Source organism: Manis pentadactyla, chromosome 3 (assembly GCF_030020395.1).
Source record: "Manis pentadactyla isolate mManPen7 chromosome 3, mManPen7.hap1, whole genome shotgun sequence".
Classification (NCBI taxonomy): Eukaryota; Metazoa; Chordata; class Mammalia; order Pholidota; family Manidae; genus Manis; species Manis pentadactyla.
Window position 1 is genome coordinate 79770364 of NC_080021.1, and position 18066 is coordinate 79788429.

At 35.5% G+C, this 18066-nt stretch overlaps 1 protein-coding gene across 9 annotated transcripts in view; it reads right to left on the reverse strand.

The window, feature by feature from the left end:
• Positions 1-288: 288 nt before the first annotated feature.
• TMEM68 (transmembrane protein 68) overlaps positions 289-18066 on the reverse strand; it is a 55622-nt gene continuing 37844 nt past the window's right edge. For 4 of the 9 annotated variants that reach the window (XM_036878894.2, XM_057498059.1, XM_057498058.1 and 1 more), the window contains 3 exons: positions 18003-18063; positions 16480-16619; positions 289-1816 (listed from right to left, as the gene is read on the reverse strand). In XM_036878894.2, coding sequence (XP_036734789.1) covers positions 1712-1816; positions 16480-16619; positions 18003-18063 — 306 coding nt within the window. In that variant the 3' untranslated portion in view covers positions 289-1711. The remainder of the gene's footprint in view (positions 1817-16479; positions 16620-18002; positions 18064-18066) is intronic. The other 5 variants (XM_036878899.2, XM_036878901.2, XR_005023417.2 and 2 more) reach the window with 4 other exon arrangements.

Consider the following 18066-nt stretch of genomic DNA (forward strand, 5'->3'; position numbering starts at 1 on the left):
ACAGATGAAGATCTTATACCAAGTGAGACAGGAAGTCTGAATTAGTCTGAGAATTAGAGAACAAAAAGAGGCTTTAAAGCAGTAAAACTTAAATACTCTAAAACATAATCACCTTCACTGCATTAGCAATGAAGGCTGTTCTTTCTTCAGTTTTTAAAACCCAATAATTGCCCAAAAACATTATCCTTGTGATCATTTACTCATTTATTCTGGAAATATTTATCTATTTGAAACAAATACTGGTCACTGCCAGACGAAAGAAATCTATAAATAATGATTAATTCAGTCTTTTCATTGAAATTAAAGTGTATTTATTACATTGGAAAGTAAGGTTTCTTCAAGGTGGCTGAAATAGATGAGTATGATTGTGGATGAGAATAAACAGTAAAACAAAAAAAAATCAGTTTTAAAATGAGAATATGTCACATGCAATTTTCACAAGAAAATGAACTGCATTTCAGCTTTACTTTTATTTTTATGTTGCTTAGTTTTATATACATTATAGATATACATACATACTTGATATACAAAAAAAACTGTATAAAAATCCAAGTAATTTAATAGCCAAAAAAGGGAGAGAGATACTGTATTTGACTTCTGGAACTATTCTGTTTAAATACTTTTAAAATTCATATTTCAAGGAGACAACAAATCAAAAGCCATTAATTTTTCAGAAAGCTTTGTGTTCACATAAATTCATCATTCAAGTATATTTTTATTGAAACAATAAACCATTTGACTGGTTGCAAAGACAAACTGAATAAATCACAATACTGAGCATAAGCAGAGCCTCCTTTAGTTCTCTGCTTTTATCAGCCTAGAATCAGCTTCTAACATATGAAATGCAGAGCACAACAGTAATTTGTAACCTTATGCTATTAAATGCCTATTATAGGGCTGACAATGTACAACATATCCTATACTGTCTGTAGATTCTCATTAAAAACATAATACTAAAAATAATAACAATAATTAGAATTTTACTTTTCCTAATTTCTTTTTTATTCACTTTGAAAGACAGTACATTTTTTTTATTGTGCTTGGCAACTTGACATTATACCTAAAGAAATAATTTAAACAACCTACATAGAAATATATACATAAACTTCTAAAAATTCTTGGTATTGTTTAGTTAATTCAGTTATAATCTCAGTTCTATAGTTATCAATCACAGCAAATATAAAGAAGTTAAAATAATATTCCTCACCATAGTATTAACATGTTTTTAAAAAGTAAATTGTTGAAGCACAGAAACATTACATGATTTTCCCAAAGTAATGAAAGGAATGAGGGATAGATAAAAGAGCATTTTCCTTCTAACTTACTTCTTAGTCTTTACAAAACCCTTGGTCATTCCATTGTGTAAAATTAGCTCAGTGCAACAGATACAAAAATTAGATGCATTATTTAGGAATGTTTGTTTAACCTAAATTGCTGTTATTCATAAATCAACTTTAAAAATGTAAATGGTTATCATACATTACAGGAATTTATAAAAAGAAAATGATCATTCTCTGAATTAAGCATATAACAAACTATTATTTAAATTTGACATAACTGATTGCAACACCAAACCAACAATACAAACTTTAAACAAACAAGTTCAGTGAAAGACGCTAACATGATTTTTAAAAAGATATTATACAGCCTATAAAATTTAAAAGAGTACTATAGACACAAACATATTAATACAAATTCATTAAATCACCTTCTAGTTGACCTCTTGTTTTCTATGAAAACGTTCCAACAAAGCACTCATAATGTTTCCTGGTATTCTTTGGTGCTTTTCAATCAAAGCTTGAACAGCATTCTTTGTCTATTAAGAAAACAAAAGAAAAGCCATTGTTCTTTTAGTTCTCAATATAGATAATTTATTTTGTACAGATTTTAACATGTTACTACTTTCAAGAAGTCCTCCCTAATTAAACCCATCCTCCTCAGAATTAATGATTTCCTTCTCAGTACACCCACACTATATTTCTTATACTTATTTTATTATGCTTGAATCAGAGTTATTTTTCACATGGCTATTGTCTACACCAGGTTGTAAACTCCTTAAGACACAGCTTAGCATTTCTCCAGCAGTGAGCACAATAATGCCTTGTACACAATAAACACTAAAAAGAATTGAAGAAAAAAGTAGTAGGAAATTTTCTAGTAGGCAAATGGATGTTTCACTCCTTTCCATCCATTAATAAATTTTTCTTCCATCACCATATGCACCAATTATTTTAGGCAATGCAGGAGGAAAAAGTGAGAGAAACTACAAATGAACTGATACACTTTATAACTCAATTTCCAGACAGTTTAACAGGAATTTAAATTAGAGTTATAGAAAAGTCAATTAGGATATATCAAGAAATCTTTCCAAACTATGTTTCCTATTAAATTGATGAATGAATTACAACTATTTTTACCTTAAATCAGTTATGGCTACCTAAAGAACATGCATACATGCCTCCTTTTAGATGCTAACCATTCAGTGAGGCTTCACTTTACAAATCTTGGACCTTCTCTCGTTTTAATATAATTAATAAACCCTAGCCCAAAGATATGTTTTTAAAATATGCTTCTTTAAAATTAACAAAATAGATAAGCCCTAGCCAGACTTATAAAAAGAAAAAGAGAATCTACACACATCAACAGAATCAGAAATGAGAAAGGAAAAATCATGACAGAATCCACAGAAATACAAAGAATTATTAGAGAATACTATGAAAACCTATATGCTAAACAGCTGGAAAATCTAGAAGAAATGGACAACTTCCTAGAAAAATACAACCTTCCAAGACTGACCAAGGAAGAAACAGAAAATCTAAACAGACCAATTACCAGCAAAGAGATTGAATCGGTAATCAAAAAACTACCCAAGAGCAAAACTCCTGGGCCAGATGGATTTACCGCAGAGTTTTATCAGACATACAGAGAAGACATAATACCCATTCTCCTTAAAGTTTTCCAAAAAATAGAAGAAGAGGGAATACTTCCAGACTCATTCTACAAAGCCAGCATTACCCTAATACCAAAACCAGGCAAAGACCCCAGCAAAAAAGAAAATTACAGACCAATATGCCTGATGAACATAGATGCAAAAATAATCAACAAAATATTAGCAAACTGAATTCAAAAATAGATCAAGAGGATCATACACCATGATCAAGTGGGATTCATCTCAGGGATGCAAGGATGGTATAACATTCGAAAATCCATCAACATCATCCACCACATAAACAAAAAGAAGAACAAAAATCACATGATCATCTCCACAGATGCTGAAAAACCATTCGACAAAATTCAACATCCATTCATGATAAAAATTCTCAGCAAAATGGGTATAGAGGGCAAGTACCTCAACATAATAAAGGCCATATATGAAAAAGCCACAGCCAACATCATACTGAACAGTGAAAAGCTGGAAGCATTTTCTCTTAGAACGGGAACAAGACAGGGATGCCCACTCTCCCCACTGTTATTCAACATAGTACTGGAGGTCCTAGCCACTGCAATTAGACAAAACAAAGAAATACAAGGAATCCAGATTGGTAAAGAAGAAGTCAAACTGTCACTATTTGCAGATGACATAATATTGTACATAAAAAACCCTAAAGACTCCACTCCAAAACTACTAGAAATGATATGGAAATACAGCAAAGTTGCAGGATACAAAATTAATACACAGAAATCTGAGGCTTTCCTATTCACTAACAATGAACTAATAGAAAGAGAAACCAGGAGAACAATTCCATTCACAATTGCATCAAAAAGAATAAAATACCTAGGAATAAACCTAACCAAGGAAGTGAAAGACCTATACCCCGAAAACTACAAGACATTCTTAAGAGAAATTAAAGAGGACACTAACAAATGGAAACTCATCCCATGCTCTTGGCTAGGAAGAATTAATATTGTCAAACTGGTCATCCTGCCCAATGCAATCCCTATCAAATTACCAACAGCATTCTTCAACGAACTGGAACAAATAGTTCTAAAATTCATATGGAACCACCAAAGACCCCGAATAGCCAAAGCAATCCTGAGAAGGAAGAATAAAGTGGGAGGGATCTTGCTCCCCAACTTCAAGCTCTAGTACAAAGCCACAGTAATCAAGACAATTTGGTACTGGCACAAGAAGAGACCCACAGACCAGTGGAACAGAATAGAGTCTCCAAAAATTAACCCAAACATATATGGTCAATTAATATATGATAAAGGAGCCATGGACATACAATGGGGAAATGACAGCCTCTCCAACAGCTGGTGTTGGCAAAACTGGACAGCTACATGTAAGAGAATGAAACTGGACCATTGTCTAACCCCATACACAAAAGTAAATTCGAAATGGATCAAAGACCTGAATGTAAGTCATGAAACCATAAAACTCTTAGAAAAAAACATAGGCAAAAATCTCTTGGACATAAACATGAGTGACTTCTTCATGAACATATCTCCCTGGGCAAGGGAAACAAAAGCAAAAATGAACAAGTGGGACTGTATCAAGCTGAAAAGCTTCTGTACAGCAAAGGACACCATCAATAGAACAAAAAGGCATCCTACAGTATGGGAGAATATATTCATAAATGACAGATTCGATAGAGGGTTGACATCCAAAATAGATAAAGAGCTCACGCACCTCAACAAACAAAAAGGGAACAATCCAATTAAAAAATGGGCAGAGGAGCTGAACAGACAGTTCTCCAAAGAAGAAATTCAGATGGCCAACAGACACATGAAAAGATGCTCCACATCGCTAGTCATCAGAGAAATGCAAATTAAAACCACAGTGAGATATCACCTCACACCAGTAAGGATCGCCACCATCCAAAAGACAGAGAGCAACAAATTTTGGGCGAGGTTGTGGAGAAAGCGGAACCCTCCTATGCTGCTGGTGGGAATGTAAATTAGTTCAACCAATGTGGAAAGCAGTAAGGAGGTTCCTCAAAAAGCTCAAAATAGAAATACCATTTACCCAGGAATTCCACTGCTAGGAACTTACCCTAAGAATGCAGCAGCCCAATTTGAAAAAGACAGATGCATCCCTATGTTTACCGCAGCACTATTTACAATAGCCAAGAAATGGAAGCAACCTAAGTGTCCATCAGTAGATGAATGGATAAAGAAGATGTGGTACATATACACCATGGAATGTTATTCAGCCATAAGAAGAAAACAAATCCTACCATTTGCAACAACATGGATGGAGCTAGAGGGTATTATGGCTAGAGGGAAATAAGCCAGGCAGAGAAAGACAAGTACCAAATTATTTCACTCATCTGTGGAGTATAAGAACAAAGGAAAAACTGAAGGAACAAAACAGCAGCAGACTGACAGAACCCAAGAATGGACTAACAGTTACCAAAGGGAAAGTGACTGGGGAGGATGAGTGGGAAGGGAGGGAGAACGGTGGGGGGAGAAGAAAGGGGGCCTTACAATTAGCATGTATAATGTGGGGGTGGGGCATGGGGCGGGCTGTGCAACACAGAGAAGACAAGTAGTGATTTTACAGCATCTCACAAAGCTGATGGACAGTGACTGATGGGGTATGTTGGGGGAACTTGGTGAAGGGGGGAGTCTAGTAAACATAATGTTCCTCAAGTAATTGTAGATTAATGATACCAAAAAAGAGAATATGCTTCTCTAATCCATAAGTTCTCACACCTGTGAAATGAGAAATATTTTTTACAGTTATTATAAGGTCTACATGAAATTAAAAACATGTCTTCAGATTGGCACAATGACTAACACACAGGTTTTGTTCTGTGAAGTATAGTTTTAAAATTTATTCATTTAAATTCCATACAACCCAGTAATTCAACTTCTAGGAATTTATCTGAAGAAAACAAAATCTCTGACCCAAAAAGACATATGCATCCCATGTTTATTGCCACATTATTTACAATAGCCAAGATATGGAAGTAATTAAACTGTCATTCAATAGACGAATGGATAAAGAAGATGTACATATACACAATGGAATATTATTCGGCCATAAAAAAAAGAACTCCTACCATTTCCAAACAACACAGATGGATCTACAGAATATTATACTAAATGAAATAAGGCTGGTGGAGAAAGACAAATAGCATATGATTTCACTTATTTGTGGAATCTAAATACAAAACAAAATAAAATGAACAAAACAGCAGTAGACTCATTGACACTGGGAGTGAATGGTGGTTACCAAGGAGGAGGGTTTGGGGTGGGTGGGTGGGGAGGTTGAGGGAGATAATGAGGCACAAAATCTTAATCATAATATAAGTTTGTCACAGGGATGGATGGGCAGCATGGAGAATATAGTCAATGGTTCTGTAACATCTTCCTATGTTGACATATAGTAATTGCACTACTTAGATAAGGATTTAATAATCTGTGTAACTGCTGGATCACTGTTTTGTACACTTGAAATCAATACAATATTGTGTATCAATTATACTTCAATAAAATAAGTAAATATTCACTTATTCAAAACATATGAGGTGCTTTGTAAGCTATAATAGCAAAACAACTCTAATCTCAAGGTGTTCATTACTTAATAGTCATAGTGAAGTACAAAGTAATTAAAATGTAAGATCATTTGTGAGATATATCAGTTGAGATGTGAAAGGAAAGTATTTGGAAGTTCAGACTTGAGAGCCCATTTGATGGGCAGTGACCAAGGAAGGGCACATGAACCAGACACACTACGCCTGGGTCTCCAAGCATCAGTAAAGATTTCCATAACAGAGAAGGAAGGAGCATGAAAACTAAGGAATGGAGAGTTGGTGAGTTAGGCTGGAGTTGCAAATGTGTGTTCATAAGGTGGGTTTATTAGGCTTAAAATTAGGATCCAGTTAAATCATGAAGGAAGTTAAATTTCAAGCAAAAAAGTACAGAGTTTGTTTGAGTATGAATTGAAGTGTCAAGGAAGATTTTTGGGTGAAGAAATATCAGGGCTATGCAATAAGAAAATACAATTATCCTTTCAGATAAATAGATTTTAGAACAATAGTCAAGATCATACTGCAGGTTCTGTGTTACATGCTGCCTTCTTCATGTAACACCTAACACTGCCATACATGTTTTCATTTGAACAGAGATATAATAGGTTGTACTGATTCTGAATTTGAAACATCTGTGCCTTTTAAAAAAATATGTAACATAGGTACAGCTCTATTAGCAAATCATGGCTTGGCTTCCTGCATGAAGTGACTGTAATGTGGATGTAGGTGTGGAACTAAGGACACCTGGGCAGCATTGCTCTTCAAGGAGATGCTGGAGGAGATGCATTTTCCTGTCCCAGCACATCCTTTCCTCTGAATCTCCTCCAGTATAGAGCCTACTGCAACTCTTTAGAGGGTCTTCAGAGTCTACAAAAACTGACACAAGCATTAATAACTTTGGGATACTGGGACAATAAACTTATGGCCATTTGCCCCTTGAATGCCACTCTGACCTGGGTGTTATAGCCAGGCAGATGTTATCTTCATGTGATAGATTAAGAAGCCCTATACCCAGGAGATTGGTCCAAGAGTAAATGAGGACTATAAATCACTAGAACTTAAGCTACTTCTGCTTCCTGAGCCATTAGCAGGTTCCTAATGTTGCTTTCACCATTTTGATTCTAGACTTTCTCATTGTCCCCCTCCTCACTTCTTCCTTTTCTGAAGAACCTTATATCTGGCCATTAACTAGCTCATAGTTAATGGCCATTTAGAATGTACTAGCAAAAAGAAATGCTTTACAAGCCTCTGCCCATTTATTCCTCAACAACACCATGAACCTGGTAAATGGAAGGGCTGAAATTTGAACTTGGATCTTGCTGTCTTTAAAGCCTGACCTCAAACTAAATGCTACAGTGCCTTCAAAGGGGAAGAGGAAGAGCATAGGGAGACAGAGCCATTGTTCTTAGGATGATATTTGTAACTGTTAAGACTATGGTAGTATGCAGCTGACCATAGTATAACACAATAATCCAAAACTTTTAACTGGGCTTTGAAACTTGCAAACCTCATGTAGAGGAGAGACCCTTCTAAGAAGAATTCCCCTTCATGCCCATCCTCGATGATGTTTTCTTTTTCTAACTCACTGCCTGCTGCAACCCTTTTCTGTGTTTATGCTTCTTTTCCTACAGAAGCATATGTGTTTATGCTTCTTTTCCTACAGGAGGAAATATAAGAAAACATCCCAGAGGTAAGAGCACTTTCTGGGAAAGGGGAGCTAGTTGGCTGAATCGTCTGTGGCGTAACTTCAAAAGTCTGGCTCATGGCATATGTTAATTGTAATAAACATTCTCTTGGTTCCTTCTCAGTGAGTTGTCTCCTTTGTCTTGGATTCCTTTTGCTGCCATGATTAAGAGTTGATTGCAGGCATTTAGTGTGGTGAGTGTGGTGCAGTAAGTGTATACCTTCATATAAGAGTGGACCTGGTGGTTAAAAAGCTTGTTACTGCTGGGCTGTCTCGTGATTTTACCAAAACCTTGACCAGAGATGGGCTGCTGCTGAAGGTTTTGGGATGGGAGCACTAAAGGGTCCTTAAATACACTTTCAGTGTTTGAGTTCTCCTTTGCCTGACTTCCTGACAAAGTGCTGTTGAGCAAAAAGCCTATATACGAATTCCTTGAAGGGCATGGATCAAATACAAAGATCACCAACAATCCCCTTTTGTCATTAAATCCAATAGGCATTCTTTTAATCTTCCTTGACCTCTCTATGACCATTGATCTTGCTTCTGTAAAACTCTCACACTAGAGGAAAAACTAGGTTTTCTTACAGACGTTAAGCTGTTCCCTTTCAATCTCCTTTTGCAGATTATAATCCCTAAATCAGGCACTTATTCTGCAAAGGTTCAGGATAATCTTATCCATTTCACAGCTTTAATTACCATTTGCTGATAACTTCCAAACTCATATCTAGCATGCTCAGCTTCAGATAGGAATGTTGAATATGACTTCCTTTGAATGTGCTAAAGGTACCTCAAACTCAACATGCTTAATTTAAGATTAAACTTTTTTCCCTTCACATTTTGTCCTTTCCTCAGTTCTCTCCCTATTTTAGCAAATGACACTACCATGAATCTTGCCAAGAAAGTCTAAACCTAGGAGTCATCCTTAACAAGTCCTGTTTTGCATTTACAAGTCAATCCATCGTCAGCTTCCCTAAGTTCTACCTCATCAATACCACTCAAATATGTCCACTTCTCTCCATCTTCTTTCCACCTTATAATAATGTATATTACTATACATTATACTTATATAATACATGTATACATAATAATGCATATATTATATATGCACATATATAAAAATAATGTGTATATATGTAAATATAAATGTGTGTGCATATATATACTATATACATATATGGATGTGTGTATGAGAATGTAGAGAGGCAGAGACAGACAAAAACAGACTCTGTCAACAAGGAAACAGAGAGTGTAAAACAGAACTCTAAGGGAATGTCCCAGGTGTCCTCTTCAGCATTGGTACAGTATATTTTAATTTAAATTTAGACAGTGTTTACAAAATGGTCCTTCTCCACAATCAAATCCCTGAACAATCTATCATCCATTTTTTAAATGAGGTTTCATTTCTACATTAATTTGGGTGCTAGTAATTTTGAAACTGTAATAATCCAGGGATCATTATTCTATACTTTATATTGTTAACAATAAAGATTGTAAAATCATGACAATGTATTCACAGAAGGAAAAGTTCAAGTATTCTTTATTTCAAGAATACTTTAGTTCAGTAATAACAACTTACAATAAAAATATGTATATGGCAACTATATACTTAAGTAAATTCCCTTAACAAATTCTATTAAACGATGCCTTGGTATTCTACTTGCTACTTTAATTACTGATTAATAAAGTTACTGGAGACAATAACTGAGGTATTTCAATGATTCAGAAAGCCCTCTTTTTCCTTACCTAGTCTGAATTGATAAGGTTTTGCTATATTTATATATTTTAATACATAAATATCTAACTCTACCAGTGACACAGAATAAATTTTTCTCTCACATGAAAAACCTCATGTGAAAAATCAAGTCACTGGAATTTATCTATCAGTAATGTATTTTCCTTAACTGAGAAAAATAAGGGAAGAGGATTCATTTAAATTTCAACCTGGGAGAAACCTCTGAAATTATCTAATTCAATTTCCCCTTGCTACAAATAAGAAAACAGAGATCTAGATAAGAATATATTTATCCAAAGTGACACTGCTGCCTAGCGGTAGAGGATTAGAAGCCAGATCTCTAACTTCTAGGCCAGGTATTTTATTCCCTCTCCCTCCATTACCTTCTATTTTGAACATAAAAGTAGCCAGTATTTGCAAAAAGTGTCCCTACTTAGCTCTGACCCACTTAAATCCTAAAAGATAGGAAGGAAAAAATGTAAAAAGAACAAAACAGCTATATCCTAAAGGAGAACATACTTGTTAGGGACCAGCAAAGCAATACGTTACATTAACAATAAAGTGTGAGTGGGCAGAAGCAATGTCACAGGGTGAGGTCTCGGCCCTGGTGCATGGCTTTGGAACCATTACTAAGGCATCTTCAAGATGAGAGAAGAGGCATGCTGTGCGGAAAGCATGACCTGATGCTAAAAGCCAGTGTCATAGGGCTTTACTTTCAGGACAAAGGAGAGCAATAAACTGAGTGCATTTAATGAACTAGTAAAATAATTAGAGGTATGTTTTCTAAGAATGAGGTTCGTAGGCAAGGCACGTAGATAACTAATGTTACCTTTGTGAAACTTCCTACATACCAGAAGCTTGATTTGAATAGTTTCATCTAATATAACATTCTTCTTCAGCTGCACATCCTTTTCTAAGTGTCTGACCTGTGGAAGGAATACAGGTCCTGCATGACTAAAGCCCAAAGTGGCCTTGTGACTGCTTTGGCCAATAAAATGTTAGTGGGAGTGAGAGGGCTATTTGCAACAGAAACTTTAAGGGCCATCTCATGGTTCCACTCCTGACCTCTTTCTTTTGCTGTGCAAATGGTAACATCCCACATGGGGTTCTTTCAGCCTGAATCTCAAAATAGAGAAGACAATGGACCTCAGGGGAAACACAACATGAATAAGAAGGAAGCTTTATTTTCCTAAGGCCCTGAGATTTTCTGATTGGTTGTTACTGCAGCATAACCTAGCAAAACTAAGTTACCCAGCTTTCTCATGTGTAAAGCAGCAGTAATAGGTCTACCCTATAGGGTTGGTGTGAAGATGTTGAGGATTACATCAGACTACACATGAAGGGAAGAAGTAAAATGTCTGTTCACAAAAGATGCGCCACATCATTAATCATCAGGGAAATGCAAATTAAAACTGCAAGAGGTATTCACCTTACACCAGTCAGAATGGCCACTATCCAAAAGACAAGAAATAACAACTGTTGGTGAGGATATGGAAAAAAAAGGAGCCCTCCTACACTGTTGGTGGGAATATAAACTGGAATAGCTGCTATGGAGAACAGTATGGAGGTTCCTCAAAAACTAAACATAGAAATTCCATTCAACCCAGTAATTTCAATTCTAGGAATATACCTAAAGAAAATAAAATCCCGAATTGAAAAAAATGTGCATCTCTGTTTATCACTGCATTATTTACAATACCCAAGATATGGAAGCAACCAAAGTGTCCATCAACAGATGAAGGGATAAAGATGTGGTACATATACAATGGAATATTATTTAGCCATAAAGAAAAAAGAAATCCTGCCATTTGCAACAGCATGGATGGACCTAAAGGGTATTATGCTAAGTGAAATAAGCCAGATGGAGAAAGACAAATACCATCTGATTTCACTTATTTGTGGAATATAAAAACAAGGCAAAACAGAATAAACAAAACAATGGTCAATTCACAGTCACTAAGAAGTGACTAGTGGTTACCATGTGGAAGGGGTCAGAGTGGGTGGACAGGGAGGGTGAAGGGAATAGAGGGGCACAAAAATTCTCAACCATGAGATAAGTTGGTCATGGGGATAGTAGTACAGCATGGAGAATATAATTAATGATTTTGTAACATGTTCCTGTGTTGATAGTAACCACACTAGCTGGGGTGAGGATTTAATAATATGGGTAACTGTTGAACCACTGTATTATACATTTGAAACCAATACAAGATTACATATCAACAATATTTTTTTAAAAAAGATATATGTACCCCTATGTTTATTGCCACATTACTTACAATAGCCAAGCTATGGAAGTAACCAAAGTGTCTTTCAATAGACGAATGGATAGTAGTATATATATATATAAGGGAGTATTATTCAGCCATAAAAAGGAAAGAAATCCTGCCATTTGCAATAACATAGATTGACTTAAGGGTATTATGCTAAGTGAAATAAGTCAGGCAGAGAAGGATAAATATCATGATTTCACTTATATGTGTAATCTAAAAACAAAACAAAACAAAATGAACAAAACAGCAGTAGACTCATAGACACTGAGAAGTGACTGGTGTTTACCATGGGGAAGAGGTTGGAGTGGGTGGATGAAACAGGTGAAGAGGATAAAGGGACACAAAATCTCAATCATAATATAAATTAGTCATGGTGATGAAAGGATAGCATAGAGAACATAATCAATAGTTCTGTAACATCTATGTTGACATATAGTAACTACACTAGCTGGCTGAGCATTTAACTGTCAAATTACCATGTTGTTCTTGAAACCAATATAATATTGTCTGTCAAATATACTTCAATAAAAATATTTTTAAAGCCTTTGTTCACAGATGATATGGTTTTATTACATAGAAAACCCTGAAGATTCCACAAAAAAACTGTTAGAATACATTTAGCAAAGTTACAAGATATAAAATCAATATACAAAAAAAAGTTGTTTCTCTACACTAAAAATGAACAATCTAAAGGAGAAAATAAGAAAAGAATCCCATTTATAGTAGCATCAAAAAGAATAAAATGCTTAAAAATAAACTTAACCAGAGGCGGAGCTAAGATGGTGGCATGAGTAGGACAGTGGGAATCTCCTCCCAAAAACATACATATTTTTAAAAATACAACAAATACAACTATCCCTAAAAGAGAGACCAGAAGATACAGGACAACAGCCAGACTACATCCACACCCGCGAGAACCCAGCGCCTCGTGAAGGGGTAGTCCACTGTATGAGATACCAGGTTTGTTTGTTTTTTTAAGCCATTCTCCTGCTGATGGGCACCTGAAGTATTTCCAGATTTTGGCTATGACAAATAAAGCTTCCATAAACAAAAAAATAATAAATAAATAAATAAATAAAATAAACTTAACCAAGGAGGAGAAAGTCTTGCAAAATAAAACTATCAACACTTTGCTGAAAGAAATGAAGGCACAAATAAATGGAAAAACATCTTGTGTTCATGGATTGGAAGATTTAATACTGTTAAGATGTCTATACTGTCCAAAGAGACTTACAGTTCAAGGCAATCCCTACCAAAATCCAAGCATTTTTTTGCAGCAACAACAACAAAAACTCCTAAAATTTATATGCAATTTCAAAGGACCCTGAATAGCTAAAAAACAAAATTGCAGGCCTCATACTTCTGACTTCAAAACTATACTGCAAAGCTACAGAGTAATCAAAAGAGTATGCCTCTGGCATATACATAGACATATAGACCAATGGTACAAAATAGCCCAGAAATAAACATCTGCATGTGTGGTCAAGTGATCTTTAACAGGGTGCCAAACACAATACAATAGGAGAAGTCTTCAACAGTGGTGGTGGGAAAACTAAATATCCACATTAAAAAGAATGGAGGTGAGCCTTCTCTTACACAATATACAAAAACTAGAAAGGATTAAAGGCCTAAACATAAGACTAAAACTTTAAAACTCCTAGAAAAAAATAAAGAAGAAAAGTCTCAGGACATTGGATTTGGCAATGATTTCTTGAATATGACACCAAAAGCACAAGCAACAAAAGCAGAACAAATGGGACTACATCAACCTCAAAAACATCTGCATATCAAAAAAAAACAATCAACAGGGTGAAAAAGAACCTACATAATGGGAAATATATTTGCAAATTATGTATCTGATAAGGGGTTAATATCCAGAACCTATAAAGGACTTCTACAATTCACAACAACAAAAAAACCCCAAATAATACTATCTAGAAATGGGTAAACAACTTGAACAGACATTTTTCCAAAGAAGACATACAAATGGCTAACAAGCATATGAAAAGATACTCAACATCACTATACTCGTTAGAGAAATGCAACCAAAACTACAATGAAATGATCACTTTACACCTATTAGCATAGCTACTGTCAAAAAAAAAAAAAAAACACAAGTTACAAGGGCTGATGAGGAGGAACTGGAATTCTTGTGCACTGTTGGTTGGAATGTAAAATGGCATAGCCACTACTGAAAACAGTTCAGATGAAAAAAATTAAAAATAGAATTGCCATATTGTTAGATAACAGAAGAACTATAAAACAATATGGACAAAAAAAAAAACAGAATTATCACACTCTGAAATAACAGAAAATATGTATTGGTCTCTGCCACTGTTCCTGGCACACAGCTCCCAAAACCCCTGTAATTTCCTAAGGGATAAAGAGCACCAAGAGAATCTTCTGTTTTTCTTTGACTCTGGTTTTTGACACACTGCTTCTAAAACCTTTTAATTTCTTCAGTGACAGGAGTGTCTTTTGTTTTAATGAGGCAACTCTGGATGGGCTCCTGGATGATGGCTGATCACAGAGAAAACAAGCCATGAATAAAAGGTTGGAATTTTCAGCTCTACTCCCCATCCTCCAGAGAGGGGCTGAAACAGCTAATAACTGATCATGCCTATGAGAGGAAGTCTCCATAAAAAGTCCAAGAGTTCAGAATTCAGGGAGCTTCCAGGTAGACAAACACATCATGAGGAGGGTAACACACCAGCTCCACAGAGACAGAAGCTCCTGTGCCAGAGATCCCCCCAGACCTTGCCCGACACATCTCCTCATTGGCTGTTCATTTGTGTCCTTTATCATGTCCTTTAATAAACTGGCAAAGGTAAGCAACTATTTCCCTGAGTTCTGTGAGCTGCCCTAGCAAATTAATCAAACCTGAGGAGAGTATCATGGGAACCTCTGATTTACAGTCAAATCAGACAGAAGTTGCAGGCAACCTGGGGCCTACTTATACCTGGCACCTGAAGTGGGGTGGCAGCAGTCTTGTGGGACTGAACCCTTAGCCAGTGGGATCTGACATTTTCAAGTAAGACAACAACTGGTGTCAGAGAACTGCTTGGTGTGGGGGAAAGTCCCACATACTTGGTGATGAGAGTGTCAGGAGTTAAGTGTTCTGTGTAAAAGTAAAGGAGTCTCACAGGTGAAAGGCATAGTAGAGAGGTTGCAAAGATAGGAAGGGATGAATGGGACAAAGAGTAATGAGGGAAGGAAACCATGTACACAGGGATGGAAACATGAAGTATGGAACCTTTGGGGAGCTGGATACTCCAGTGTATTCTTCTTGTTTTTCAAAACTGAATTCAAGCATTACCTCCCTCACAGAGGGTCTCTGATCCACTTTAGACACCTTACCTTTGTGCTTCCATAATACCCTAAGACAGCAGTTCTCAATCCGTGAGATTCCCCCTGGTGAACATATGGCACTGTCTAGGGACTTTTTTTATGGTCCTGATGGGTAAAGGGTGGGGATGGGCAGTGGTGAGTAGAGGCAAGGGATGATGGTAAACATCCTACTATGCACAGGACAGTCCCCCACAGCAAAACATCAACAGTGTCCAAGCTGAGAAACTCTGCTGTAAGCACATTATGGGGTGATACTTCCCGCCTTATAAAAATTGGTTTAGTTGTTTAGCTCCACCACTGGACCACAAGTTCCTAGGAAAACAACAGTAGCCAGCATTCACAGAGCATTACTATATGCCAGACACTGTTCCAAATGATGAACATGAGCAATTTTATGTAATCCTCAGGGATAATTCTATGGGTGGGTACTATTCCTTCTCTGTAGACTAAGAGGGTGAGGTGTGGACTCTCTGAGGTCACCCGGAAAACAAAACAGTGGAGCTGGCAACAATCTGACTTCATAACCCACATTCTTAAACAATTCCATTTTCCTCCAAAGATATTTCTACCAGACAGGAACAATTCTTTTCTTTTCAGGAGTATCAAACTTTCTTCTTCTGAACATCAATTAAAAAATTCTTTAAATAACAATGCCAATAACCTCAACTCTCAGTGCTATTGGCATTTTAGGATGACTAGTTCTTTTGGGGGGCTGGAGGCTGTCCTGTGTTGCTGAATGTTAATCAGCATCCTTGGTCTCTACCCACTAGGTGCCAATAGCACCCTCACCTCCCCAGTCCTGCCTGTCGTGACAATAAAAAGTATCTATGCACTGTCCATGTCCCCAATGATGAAAAAGTCACCATTGATCTAGAACATGTTTGTAGAATAAATAAATTAACAAAGTTTTAGTTTAATAGTTTTGAAAGTAAAAATCTGTCCTAAGAATAAGAAAGATTAATTTACCTTTTCAGCTAATTCTTCTGCTGTTATCTTTGGATCATATGGAATAGGATCACCTAAATAGGTGCGTAACTTCACTGGGAAGCCTCCATACATTGGAGCAAATGGATAGCGGAATTTTTCATAAAGCCACCTAAATAACCCTGTTTTAAAGTAAGCAAAGCATTCAACTAGTTAAATATTCTGAGCATATCATTGTAAACTTTCAAATTAATTATGGAAGATTTAGAAAAAGGTAGCAAATAGTATCACCTCCTGGCAATTAATACAATTTTTTTTTTAAAGAAGGAATTTTCATCAATTCTAACAAATGGGTCACACTAAAGCAAGATGTTAATAATAGAAGAAACGAGGGGAGTAGAGTGGGTGTTTATGAGTACTTTCTGTACTTTCTGCTCACTTGTTCTGTAAACCTAGAAATGCTCAAAAAAATAAGACCTATTAATTTTTTTAAAAGGTGACTTTTTGAAAATATGCAAGTTAAAAAAGGCAAACCAATTACTATTATTATAAAACAAAGGGTAAAGACTGCAACCAAAAGCTAGGAACTAAAAAGTCAGACTCACAAATACGTGACTTACATGAATAAAACAAAAAAAGGAAGTATAAAATGAGTTAATATAAACATAAGACTAAAATGCATAATAAACTAGATAAAGACTAAAAACATTGTAAATTACAAAAAAGTCACTATAACAAAGAATTACTAATGCTAATAAGAAAGTGTGAAATTTAGCAAGACTAAAAGACTAAAAACATTATTGTAAATTATAAAAAAGTCACTAAAACAAAGAATTACTAATGCTAATAAGAAAGTGTGAAATTTAGTGGTGATAATGTAAAATAAACTGGTGGACTCAGTTTAAAAAAAAAGAAATCCAAAAAAGGGAAGCAAAATTAAATACATTGACATGAATTGTATCAAAAGTTTAAAACACTATTTACATATGGAAACAGAATGTATCATAAGACCCAAATACTCAAAATAAATCACTAAAAACTAATTTTTGAGATACTTATCTTTTAAAATTAAAAAAGTAAAGAAAATAGTGCATTTATGGTTCCCAATATTTAAAAACAAAAACCAAGAAGTAGTAAATAAACCAAAGCAAACAATATCTCCTTAGGTTGCTAATCTTAATTCAGTACGATACTGTCATCCATTTTTAAAGCTGTAATTTATTCAGGGGGTAATTGCAAAGACAGTCTGGGTAATATGTAAATTTGTTCGAAGCCTCAACAATATGGCTTACCACAATAGATGATTCACTCTGTAATTTTAAAAAGCCCATGACAAATGAGCTTTAGTATGTATTTCAGACTTTTAACAAAAATCTATCATCTAAGAACTGTCATTACTTAGAACCAGTTATCATTTAGAGTTTAAACAGAAAACATCTACACAGTACATCCATTATCTAAAGTTACTATTAAAAAAGATTCCTTATTGGGTACAAAAGCCCAAATATTTAAAATATTCTAAACATTACATTATAATTAGAAAAACCATATGAATCAGAACTTACTTGTTCCTCCAAGTGATCTAAATCCTTCACGGATATTTTGTGTAAACATAGGAATAATGGGCTA